Source organism: Lepidochelys kempii, chromosome 3 (assembly GCF_965140285.1).
Source record: "Lepidochelys kempii isolate rLepKem1 chromosome 3, rLepKem1.hap1, whole genome shotgun sequence".
NCBI classification, from domain to species: Eukaryota; Metazoa; Chordata; order Testudines; family Cheloniidae; genus Lepidochelys; species Lepidochelys kempii.
In genome coordinates, this window is record NC_136382.1 from 140897903 (window position 1) to 140910984 (window position 13082).

The 13082-nt window shown below is 36.4% G+C and overlaps 1 protein-coding gene across 8 annotated transcripts in view; it reads right to left on the reverse strand.

Moving 5' to 3' along the window:
* CEP170 (centrosomal protein 170) overlaps positions 1-13082 on the reverse strand; it is a 181973-nt gene that overhangs the window by 140072 nt on the left and 28819 nt on the right. For all 8 annotated transcript variants that reach the window (XM_073338241.2, XM_073338248.2, XM_073338240.2 and 5 more), the window contains exon 2: positions 7089-7234. In XM_073338241.2, the coding sequence (XP_073194342.1) occupies positions 7089-7193 (105 nt within the window). In that variant the 5' untranslated portion in view covers positions 7194-7234. The remainder of the gene's footprint in view (positions 1-7088; positions 7235-13082) is intronic.

Here is a 13082-nt window from a genome sequence, read left to right on the forward strand (position 1 = left end):
AGCCTGACCTTAAAAACCTCTAAGGAAGGAGATTCTACCACCTCCCTAGGTAACGCATTCCAGTGTTTCACCACCCTCTTAGTGAAAAAGTTTTTCCTAATATCCAATCTAAACCTCCTCCACTGCAACTTGAGACCATTACTCCTCGTTCTGTCATCTGCTACCATTGAGAACAGTCTAGAGCCATCCTCTTAGGAACCCCCTTTCAGGTAGTTGAAAGCAGCTATCAAATCCCCCCTCATTCTTCTCTTCTTCAGGCTAAACAATCCCAGCTCCCTCAGCCTCTCCTCATGAGTCATGTGTTCCAGTCCCCTAATCATTTTTGTTGCCCTTCGCTGGACTCTCTCCAATTTATCCACATCCTTCTTGAAGTGTGGGGCCCAAAACTGGACACAGTACTCCAGATGAGGCCTCACCAATGTCGAATAGAGGGGAACGATCACGTCCCTCGATCTGCTCGCTATGCCCCTACTTATACATCCCAAAATGCCATTGGCCTTCTTGGCAACAAGGGCACACTGCTGACTCATATCCAGCTTCTCGTCCACTGTCACCCCTAGGTCCTTTTCCGCAGAACTGCTGCCTAGCCATTCGGTCCCTAGTCTGTAGCTGTGCATTGGTCGATTTAACAGGTCTTCTCGACCGCCAATGCATCCTTCGCCCTGTGTCAATCCCCCGGTAAGTGTAGATAAGCCCTAAGTGGCTATTATCTCCTGTCCCTATGGACCATCCTCCACTTCTATGACTTTCTCTGTTCAATTCTCTACTCCCAGCAGAAGTGACTTTAAATTCCACATTGATGAACAGGCTGACTCCACTGCCTCCCACTTTTTAAAATTTATTTGACTTTTCATCTCTGGTTGGACCCCCATATTCAACATCTATGTCACTGTTAATCTGATCTTCATGACGAACTGTTGGGTCTTCACTTTTGTTACCTCCAAGTTCCCCACTGTTCAAATCTCACCATTTCTTTTTCAACATTGCTCCTGCTTTCATGTTTTCTTTCCCCTAGCCTTCCTCCCCATATGAGTTCTTGATGCTTGCCTTCAATTGGAACGTCTCTTCTATTGATTTCTCCACTCTCTTCTGTTACTATAGTCTCTCTACCTCATTCCTGGCTCGTCCCTATTTCAACATCTGAAATTCTGGTCTCTCTCTGGAGGAAGTCCTATGAGTATTCAAATCTCAACTTTAAGTTTGTCTGACACTTCAGATCTGCTCAGTTTCCTAATGAATAATACTATTTCTCCTCTTTGATAAATTCCCTGGGCTTCAACTATGTGTTCTTTCAAACAATTCTAAAGATACTCTCTTATCATACAGTAAGCATAGAAAATACTGCATGAAAATAACCTGTTGCAATACTGCACAATCCACCTTTTCAGAGTAATAATTACTTTTCTGAACATGGAGGACCACTTTAGAAAATAGGCTTGTAAATATCTTTAGTGTCCTATGGTAACACTAAGAACTACAAGGTATATTATTACAAAAGAGTTAAAATTCAGTAAGCAGCTTTCTAAATAAATGGCAATATTGAAACAGTTTTATAAAAGGTTTGAAAAAGGTAGAAGTATCTCATTTTAGATAATAAGCAGTGAATTTTTTTTCAAAAAAGCTGGCAAGATAGAGTTGGCTCTCTTTCCACTCTAAATCTCAATTTTCCTACATGCTAGACTGTACAAGATAGTGTGAAATATGTTAACTGTCTCCACAGCTCCTGAAGAAACAACAGCACATCCAGCTACTCTGACAGCATTGATTTTCAGCAAGAAAGGTCACACTCCCATGCTTTTGGGTTTCACACTTATCACTTTGGCTTAGCACATTGTTTTTTCAAAGTGATTCTTAAACTTGCTATGCAAGACAGTCCCAACAGCAATGTGCCAGTACACCTGAGAGCAGAACATACCACTGAATTAACACAAATCTGATCATGAATTCGAAGCAGAACTGTGTTAATCCATTTTCTGCAACAGATATAATTCATGTCACATGAGAAATACCAAAGAAGAAAACCTGACTGATATACAAGCACAAAAGCAGTAATAGTACAAAAATTGGCATCCATATACAAGTTACAGAATGGGTAATGAGGTAAAGCAGCAAGATACACAGTCACAGTGCAGCAACAATTATAATTTTGCCAAAAGAGGGAGAAAGAAAGGAAATGACAGAAGTGCTTTTGAGCTCCCATATCAAGTTTCACCAAGTGTAACAAGACTTTATCATTAAAGTAACCTGTATGCCAATAAACAAGACAGATTAATTTTTTTTTTAAACAGAAAATTGTGTAGGGACCCTAAGCTCAACTTTAAGAACTCCCTGTTAGAAAGGGAAACCTTTTATTCTTGACATCCTTTTCCTAAGTTTGCATCTGTTTCCAAACTCAGGACAAAAAAAAATCACAGCCACAGTACTAGCCCACCATGTTTCCTGATGCACAAATTAAATAAAGAAAATGTTGATTTCAAGCAGTAAATTCAAATCTTAAAGATTACAGTTTTTCTGATCTATTGTCAATTCTTTTCCTCCTCTCCTCAGACATTTTTAAAAATAAGTCAATTTTGCACTAGAAAACACGCCACTCTGGAAAATCCTGGAGTCTAAAGCTCTTTATCCACAGAGTAAGATGGGCAGCATCAGGACAAGCTGCTTGGTATTGCTCCACCAATGTGCTTATGTGTCATTTATGGTAGTGGTTTGTGTTACGTTTGAAGTTTTTCCATGAGGAAAGGAAATGGCTTCATCCAGACACTTCACAAAGCCTTCTAAATAGTCAGATGATGACTTTATTACTACCCACATAGACTGGATTTGAACTAGCAACCTTTCAACAAAAGGCTCCATAACCCATCAATAATTATAGTCTGGAAGCAGCTACAATTAACAGAGACTGGTACTGTATTTTTAAGTAAAAAGGAATTAAAAAAAACTGTTCTGTATTGAATATTGATTGATTGAACAAACAACCATACTCTTCGAAGAATTTTAACTAACATGCTCTGTGCAAAAATTTGTGCAATTTTTTTAATCATAATTGTATTGAACACACTATTTTAGCCTATAAAATTTCACTGCAAAGATGAAGCAACCCTAAAACAGGTATGCAGCATTTATTGTTTATACTTCTAGTCTCCTAAAACAAGTAAAAAAATAAAGCAATGTTTTCCAGACAATCACTACTGCTACTTCTCCTCTTTTAAATACAGAACAAAAAAGCTAATAAAATATTTACAATTCTGTGATCAAAGTATAGGCTGCTGATTTACAAATAAAGATGTATAATATGTACCTTAAATCTCATGTTTGATTGTCAAATACAGAGAGCTGTTCAAATCCTACTAACTGAAAAGTGTTGTGAAACAAAAAAACCCAACCCTCCAATACATTAATGAAATGGAGGGACAGGGGAAGAGAGGTAAGGAGTAGACAACAGAGAACAGTACTGCTCTTTTGTACTTGAAGGGATAATGGAATTTTCTTAGAATCAACTCTGTGAACCAGTGGCTCTGACTGAAATCAGAGAAACATGAATTCTTCAGAGGATTGCACAGATACTTCAGACAGTAAAGCTAAGATGTCTAATTATTGGTATATGCTACAGAGTTCAATTAGCAAAATATAAAAATATATGTACCTTAATATAGTATTTTTGCCACATAAGGTGTATTGCCTAAAAAGTATCCTTGGAATGAAACCTCGGGCTGACCCAAGTTTAATGCTGTCATCAAAGTAATTTATAAGCAGACTATCAAAATGAACTTTGAATGGTTAATAGTTATAGCAACTGTTGTGTTACATGCAGTCCATAGAGATGGACAAAGATACATAGCAACAACAGAAGGTATACATAACAAGGAAAGTCAGCTCTAGAAGACAGACTGAAATAATCAGTGACGATAAGGTTACTTTATATGGTTCTCAAGATAAAAAGTGTTGGAGAGCTCAACACCTTGCAGGAGTGAGCACCACCTCTCCTACTCATGTTTTAGAAATAACATTAAAAATTCTCCCCTCATGTTTAGTCCTAAACAAAACTTTGAAATTTATAAATTTAGTGACCTTCTACTGTGCAATTAATCTAAAATAATAGAGTTAATGTAACTTGGTTTACTCACTATTATTCACAGTGATAAAAAATATCAAAAGAAAAGGTACAAACAGAGATGGATTTTAGGATTAAGTTACTAGAAATAAAACATGGGTCTCATTCTAGCAAGCTGAAACTCCATATTTTTCTTTATTGGTAAGATGTATGACAGAGAACAAACAGGGAACATTGCCCGTGACAAGAGATAAAACACAAACCAATTACCATCAGGAGTGTACAGCAGACAGAAAACGATTTGAAGGCCAGTGACACTTCTAAAAACTTTTAAGTGTTTAGTTAGCCCACTTTTTTGAGCAAAACACTGATATGTAACACCAGAAAGGTCTCCCTTGCTTAAGTATATTTTTCAGGAGACTAAAGAAAAACTGATGTGTGGGCAGAAATATTAAAATATATGCAGGAACAACAATTACCGTAGAAATTTTTCAAGTGCTTGGACAACGTAAATTGGAAGTGGAAATTGTGAGTGAATAAAAATTATTTGACAGAGAGGAACTGTTTCAATGTCTTAACTGTTAATGTTCTTTTAAAATAGGTATAGGGCTACACATGTTTCCGTTGCAGTGAGCTTTGTATTAACCCTCCACTACAACGTTCTGAATGAAAATGTTTTTTGTATTGATTTCCAGATATAGATAATTCCATAAATCATTAATTATATTTAAAATTAAACCAATCTCATGTAGCAATCTTGTTTTGAATTTTTCACTGGTATCAATTCACTCATAAAATAAGAATAAGAAAAACTCTATTACCTCACCATATAAATTAAGAATGACTAAACAAGTATTTTTGGAACATTAAAGACAGAAACTTTAAATACTATATAATTGATCATGCAACTCAATGATGGTCCACCATAATAATAACCAATCATTTGGGAGAAAGGTGATGGGGGAGGGGGGAGAGAGAGAGAGAGAGAAAGTGTGTGTGTGTTGAAATAAAACTTATATCTAAGGCTGCGAGTTTGTCATGGAGGTCAAGGAAGTCACGGATTCCATGACTTTCTGTGACTTATGCAGCAGCCAGTGCGCCCCAAGTTTTAGTCACGGATATTTTTTAGTAAAAGTTATGGACAAATCATGAGCTGTGAATTTTTGTTTACCGCCCGTGACCTGTCCGTCACTCCCGTGACTAAAATGTAGCCTTACTCATATCACCTGTCTCCCAAGTGTTAAAGAAAGACTCCCCCTGTGGGTGGACACTCATGGAGAGCACCCTTCCAGCAGCTCCTCCTAGCTAAACCAGAAAAATCTGTGAAAGCACCTCTGCTGAGCATAAAGGTGGTCTCTCATTCATCCATGTTCTAAACTCAGGTTAAATACCCCCTAGGAAACCTACAAGCAACCAGTGCAGATTATGAACATCAATCCAACAGATTCTCTGCATGACCCTGCTTAATAAACTGATGACTGCATTCTGCACCAAATTTGCCTTCTAGATGGTTCCAAGGTGTAAAGCCATGAAGAATTACAGTAATATAGGTCACAAAGTATAATCAACTATATATCACATTTTTCATCTTCCTGAAGAAAAGAATATAGCACTCAGTCAATAAACCGTGACCTGAGCATCTAAATGTAGCTAAAAAACACTGAACAGCACCACCATTAAACAGCAAGCCTCTGTTACAAATGGTAGAGACACTTCCTTAATCCAGGATTCTGTAATAATCGACAATATTTCCAGTTGCTTCTCCAAATTTACAAGCATTACTTCACTTTTATCTTGGTTGACCATCAGCCTCATTCAATCCCCAATTTCATTCAGACACTGGGTCATTCATACTACTACATCAGCTGTATAAAATTAAATAGCAAAGCAGTCAATTATCAGCACACTGAAGACACTGCATGCTGCAGCCTGTATCTCCTTACTAATTTATTTTACTGCAAACAAATTAGATTATAAATTCTTCTGGGCAAGAATCTTGTCCTGTTACTTATCTCGTAAATCACCCAGGGCCCTACCCTTTACAATGTTCTAACATCCCTTCCCCCTCTCAGAAAAATCTCTTCTTACAACAGCCTTTTATACAAGATAAAGTAGGGCACACATATCTGCCATTAGCGTACACAATGGGTTCTTTATGAGGTATGAAAAAGCCAGAATGTAACTTACTGGTAGTATTGCTCAGTAATGACTACACATACAAGATAGGTTTTCGGAAGTGCTTTTTGCACTGGAGATTTTGATATGGCCATTAATGGCTGCATTAAAAACTACTGTTTTATTGAATAAATACAAATCTCATATACATTCAGTCTAAACCAAGTACATTCCCATTGTAATAGCTAGCCTTGTCTTTTACTGTTTTTGGACAAAATGCAGTAGAGAGTTTAAGAGAGTAGTCGTAATAAATAAAAAGTAATATCTCTGCTTTATATTTAAAAAGAAATTCTGACTAACCCTCCTTTTAAATACTATCAGGAAAATCAAGTAAGATACTCACAAAGAGCTTCAGGCCCAGATTCTGAATACACATATATGCTTAAACTTTATTACCATTAGTAATCCCTCTGCAGCTAAAACGACTATTTGTGATAATAAAATTAATCACATGCATGTTTGGAAGCTCAGGGCCTAAGAGAGGAAGCTATTCGGGTAACAGTTGCAACACCCCAAAAGCAGAGGTAGGAGTCCTTGGGGTGGTGGGGGTCCCCCCTGCAACCTGAAGTGCTGGCTGAAGTCACGGATGTCTTTGGAAGTCACGGATTCTGTGACCTCCGTGACGGAATCGTAGCCTTAACAATCACTATTCAGAAGCTACAAACAGCAGCACATTCATATTAACCATTTTGCTGCATGAGGAATGCAAAAGATTAGATCAATTAAAACTGCTGGCAAGATCTAGAAATGGAGACTCCAAAAAAAGTGAACAATTGGCAAATTTAATTCTCAACAGGAATATAAATCTAGTGTATTAAATCCAAATTTTGAACAGTTACACATGGAAGGCTGATGCAATTACCTGCAACATCAGCTCACAGTCATCTCTTCCAACAAAAATCATCTCTCGTGGCAGCCTGTGGCGGGTGCCTCCACTGCTCACCAAAAACCAGGATGTTAAGCTCATTTTCTGCTTAGCTGCTAAATCCTTGGCAAAGCTACGTCATCCTACAGCAAGACAGACAGAGAGAGGGAGAGAGAAATCCATTTAGTTATTTTTAGCTATAGCTCCTACTCAGCAAGTGCTGTGATCAGCATATATAAGGAATCTGAAAAAAGCAGTTCAAGAGCATGTATATTTCCCAATAGATTGAATCCGGATGTCATGGGAAGTGACACAGACTACTGGATTTACATAAAATCTGAGGGCTTTGGTTCATGTAACTAGACACATTCAATTGAAGAGGAAGACCTATTCAAAATAAATCAGTAGCTAAATAAGCAATGCCTGAGTCACGTTTTCAGAAAGCTTTTAACATCTAACTGCTTATTACAAAGGAAATTAATACATTAATGTCACATTTGCACTATCAACCACAGACAATATTAGATTCATTTCTCCTCAGAAAGAGAATGTATGTAAGTAGCTTTTATGAATCCATCTGTCTTAATATCAAACAGCACAGTTTCATTTCCCCAAAAAAACAAATTATAAAGAGAATTAAAAATGGAAAGAAATTGTAGGAATATTTAACTGTGCACTAAGTAATCTGAAATTAAACAGTCCCAACAAAAATGTATTAGTTCTTTGCTCTTCATTTGAGAAATTTAAAAGCAGCCATTACTAGAACACATCTTTCAAATGCAAATTTCATTTATAATGAATCCTCAAGACACTTTATAAAAGGATTATTATTATTAAAAACCAAATCTAACAAAAAAGTATTAAAAGCTTTAAAAGTCCCAAAGCATGATTACTAATAAATATTTTATATTGTCACTTGATTCATCAATGGACAGTCTAGGATATAGGGCATTAAAAGTTTCTTCGGATGAAGAAAAATACAGCCATTAAATACCTTGAGAGTTTGAAAATTAATACACAATTTAATGGGGTGAGGGCACCAATGTTAGCAGCTACTGGATAACAGACAAAGATTTAATCAGGCGCACCCACAAAAAAGCCTTTAGTTGTCAAGTCTTGGAAAAATTAAAGTATTAATCAAGCATTCCAAGTCTCTTATTAAAAAAATGTAGCAGCCAGACAATATTCCAGAAATATTCTAGTTGACAGAATGATATTGTAGTTGTGAAACCTGAGAATAAATCCACTGACAAAGATCTATGTCAATACAGCATCCACATTCCTTTCATTAGGAGAGGGTCTCAATAGGAGTTGCCAACCTGAGAGCCCCAACTCAACAATCAAACAATTGGCATTTTTGGTTTTGTTCTAGATTTCATAAAATTATGGGAAATGATATCTGTATCACATTTCAAAGAGGCAAACTCAACCTGACAAATGGATGAAGTTTGCAGCAGATCATGGCATCATCTCCTTAACAACAAAAATGCAGTGCAGAATGTAAAGACAAAGAGTAACATGTAAATGTAGAATAATAATATGGTCACAGCAATGATCCAAGAGGCAAACTACAACACAAAGGAGAGAGAGACTTTGATCTGAATTGAGGCATGGTAATCTCCGATGTTAATAGGAATGAAGCAAGTCAAAGCTGTATCCGACAGCCTTACAACAGAGCATAAATGCGTTGAAGGATAATCATGGCAGATGCTTAAAACTGAAAAAAACTAGTCTGTGAGCTGTACATCTGGATTGATAGTTTTTACACAACGTCAAAGCAAACTTATTAGGAATTGGCTAAAATTTATACATAGCCTCCATTGCTGTAGGTTTCTTTAGCAAATAAACAAAAGATGTTTTAATACAGTGAGTGATACAGTGTTTTAATACAGGTATTATTGTATTCAGGGATGCAGGTCACAGAATGTAGTAGAATTATCTTTCCATAGGTTCTACCATATCAGACATTTTAAAAACAAGGATGTTTCCAATTAGTGTTCTCCCAATGAATCTAAATAGTATGGGTAAATTTACCCTACGGCACAGAAAATATGAATAAAACTGTTTCAGTCTGACAAAACATATCCAACATCTACAGAGAAGACAATTTCATGAATAAAAACCTGCAGAAATCACATTAAAACATGGTATTATTTTAGTGAACCACTAACCAAAACAGTTTATTCAGTATTTTTCTGAGAGAGAACTAAGTTAACCTGATTTTACTTTCCAGCTTTTAAATCGTACATTTTTGTTTTGTTCAGACTGCAAATGTACTGCATTCATAATCATAAACTATCCAGTTCAATGTATTTCTTACTGCTTTTACTTTGCTCCTTTTAATCTTCCATCTGCTTACTTCTATAAAATTTGGGGGTTTGTTTTGTTGCTCTAATTTAAATATGAATATCCAGCTCAAACCAGTGCCCAATGAAGTTTTATTTGAAAAAACAAAACAAAAAACAACCTTTCAATCCAAATACCTTACTTGGCATATCTAGATTTTAACACCAATAAGAAAAGTAACAATTTTGATTTTTAGAATACAGACATTAACAATTAGGTCAGCAACAACCATGTCACAAACAACCCAGCAAACTCTAAATATTGACAGTGAACAGAATAAATTAAGGTAGCTGGAAAAGATCTTAAATATTTATCGTTCTGAGCTATCATAGCACTGCTTGGCAGCACATTTATAGTTAAGGGCCTGTCAACATTACCATCAAATAATGCTAGTGTTGTTTCAAACAGCACTGGCTGAATGGTGACAAATCATCAATCCTGATGCATATTTTAATTTTAAAATATTCTTTAGAACAAACCAGTGTCTTTGATCAGTGGGGCTATACAGACAAATCTAGCATTTCAAAACTCATTGAAAATCTAGAAAGCAGCAGCAATATATTATGTTTGAATAACTTTAGAACACTGATGTGCCCTATATAGTTTTAATTTCATACTCAAATATTTTAAATTAAGAGTGTGTGTGTGTGTGTGTATATATATATATAAAAATCAGTATTTTTGAGTCTGTTTTGTTTCTGTAATTTTACAACATTATATTAGGTAAATGCCTTGCCGGTAGTACACAGACTACGATTTTAAAAGATCACAGGCAAAGAAAATGGAGTGGGCATTCTACCTTTAAATCACCCCATTGTTTCAGATATTACAGTTCATCTGGTTCTTTATCAGAGGCCACAGTAAGCCTACAATACATTCATTATGAGTTGCAATATCTAGCCACTGCGGTCAGACTTCAGGATAGAATGGTAATTATGACTTTGGATTTTCTTGCTTTTGTAAGTTTGTGTTAATTTCCAACCGGGGAGCTAAAACACAACTACATTATTTTATAATGCAAAATTGAATACAGATATGAATTAATTTTACTGAAATTGTTACAAATACTACAGTGAACATTTCAAGTCTATGAAGAATGCAAACTGCACATAGAATTTCAATTTTATTTGCATCTTACACTACAGAAAACTCCAGTTTGCTATAATAAAGTATAAAGCAAACCTGTTTTCAAGACCAGCAAAACAAATTTTACATAGTACATAAATTTCAATATATCCAGTGATCTTGCATTATATTGCTTACTTTAAATAAGTTGGTGAACAATCCACAGTTGAAGACTTGGTGATGTTGGGAGGAAAGTTTAATTCTGGGTAATTATAAAACTGTAATAAATTTCATCATAGCCAAGTTTTTACAGTTTTGTTGTAGTTATGAAATGTTTTCTCTGTCTGGAGAGGAAACAGTGTTTTGTAGTTCAAGAGCTATGAATTTTGGAAACTTATTCTGTGGTCTATAAGTATCAACAAATTTATTATACTCACAGTTGTGTCAAACAGATGATGCACCAGCTGGGAAACTAGCTACATCATCCATATAATGTAATTAAATTCTAAGAACTGAAGCCCTGCATTCTGCAGCCAAGAGGTGGGTGTAACCCAATTCTGATATATCTGCAGATGCCTTGCCAAGATGATGATTTTGATATGCTAAAATGACATCACTGTAAGCAAAGCCTTAATTTTAATAATTAAGTATTAATCTGACAGTTGAGCAATTAGGAGCCTACATTTTTATAGTTGCCCATGGCTAGCAATAAGCAACTGATTCATGCAATCAGATAAGTAGTGAATGTAAGATTGGGGCCCTGGGGAGCAAACTCACACACCATGCTTAGCTGTAAGCAGGCGAGTAGTCCCACTCCATGATTTCCAGTGGGATTGCTCATGTGCTTGAAATTAAAACACATGACTAAATGTTTGCAGGATCAAGGCCCACAATTTCACTGGTCTTCCCATATAAACTGAGTATCAGTAAAACAATTTTGTAAATATTTTTTTAAAAGAAACTTCTTAGAAAATATACAACCAGTTATCACCACTAATTCATATGATTTAGGTGGTGCTAGTAATGCTGTCAATCCAACATTTCCCATTTACAGTTGCTTCTGACTTTGTCAAACTGAAATTTTCCATGTCATGTGTTTGTCTAAGGCTCATTTTTTATTTTTTAAATTTCAGCAAAAGCTGTTCAGCCATTTCTGAAAGTGAGATTAGGGAAAAACACAGTGTATTGCTCTTTTAAAAAAAATAAAAATCTCACAACTGTTATATTGAGCTCTAGCAACACATGCTTTGGAGCAGGGAACTAAAATTTGTCTGGGGATCACAGTATTAGGGATGTGTCTTTTCCCATTTGTGTGAAAAACTGTCTAAATGTGGTCAAGTTATAAGCTTTTGAAAAATCTCAGCCTGCACATTTGCAGTAGATACTTGTTTGACATATAAATTCTTCACAGATTCTCTGCACCGATCATGCTCAAATTTAGGGCTGCTGCGGTTGAATAAGACTATTCCTGCAATTGCTGCTCCTGGCTGCAGTGAGATGCTATGGCTCCAAGCACAGGAATTGCGAACAGGGAAACTGTCACTCCTGTGAACAAAATGCCCGCTGCAATTCAGGCAGCTTGGAGGAGGAAGTTGCTTGACTCGAATGCAGAGGGAACAAGAACCAGACTGGAAGTGACAATCTCTCGAGAAGGATGGGTGGAAACTGAAATCAATAAACTTGGGGGAATGGAGATTAGGACAAGGAAAAAAAAAACAGAGCTGGGATGGGGACAGAGTAGAAGTAACAGAGGAAGAAAGGGTCAGGTGGTTCTCACCACTAGAACACACTCCCCATAGAACCTGGATTTGAACCCAATTCCTGAGTCTCAATATTCCTTTGCTGTCAGCAAATGTCTGTGACAATCACTAGAAAAGCATGTCTCCTCTCCCTGTATTGCCTGGCCCACACAAAGGATGACAATCTACTGCTATCAGCTTCTCAGTTAGCTCAAGAAGGAGAAGTCTGTGCTGCAGATACAAAGGTTCTAACCCTGCTGATGAGCCACATGAATGTCAATGTGACTCTACATGATCGATTTCCCCCCCCCCCCCAGTTCGTTTTTCTTGATAAAAATATAGGAAGTTATGCACACAAAGCTTAGTTAAAAGGTTGCTAAGTTTTTGCATATTAAGTTAAATTTGCAAAGTCAAGCACTCAAAAGTCAGGAATTGCCAGAATATGGTTTGCCTGTGCAACTGTAATTCAGCCCCCTGGTGTGAATGTATCAGAATACAGACTAACTACAGATCACACATTTTTTTCCCACAAAAACCCTGGCTCATTTAATAACAAAAGATGCTCAATGAATGTGCATCTTTTCAATATTTTGTTTTCTCCTCATTCAATGTGTGGCTCCATGCTTCAGTTACTGGCCAGTACTCAAACCCTACTCTGGATACAGAATTATTAACTTCCTTATTGACTTTCCTATGGAGCTCATAACTACAGTGTTTGAGTACTTTACAATTCACCTAGGATGTAGGAAATTCATTCTTGAATACTGCCCACAGATGTAGTCCCCTCATCTCAAAAAAGATATACTGGCATTAGAAAAGGTTCAGAAAAAGGCAACTAAAA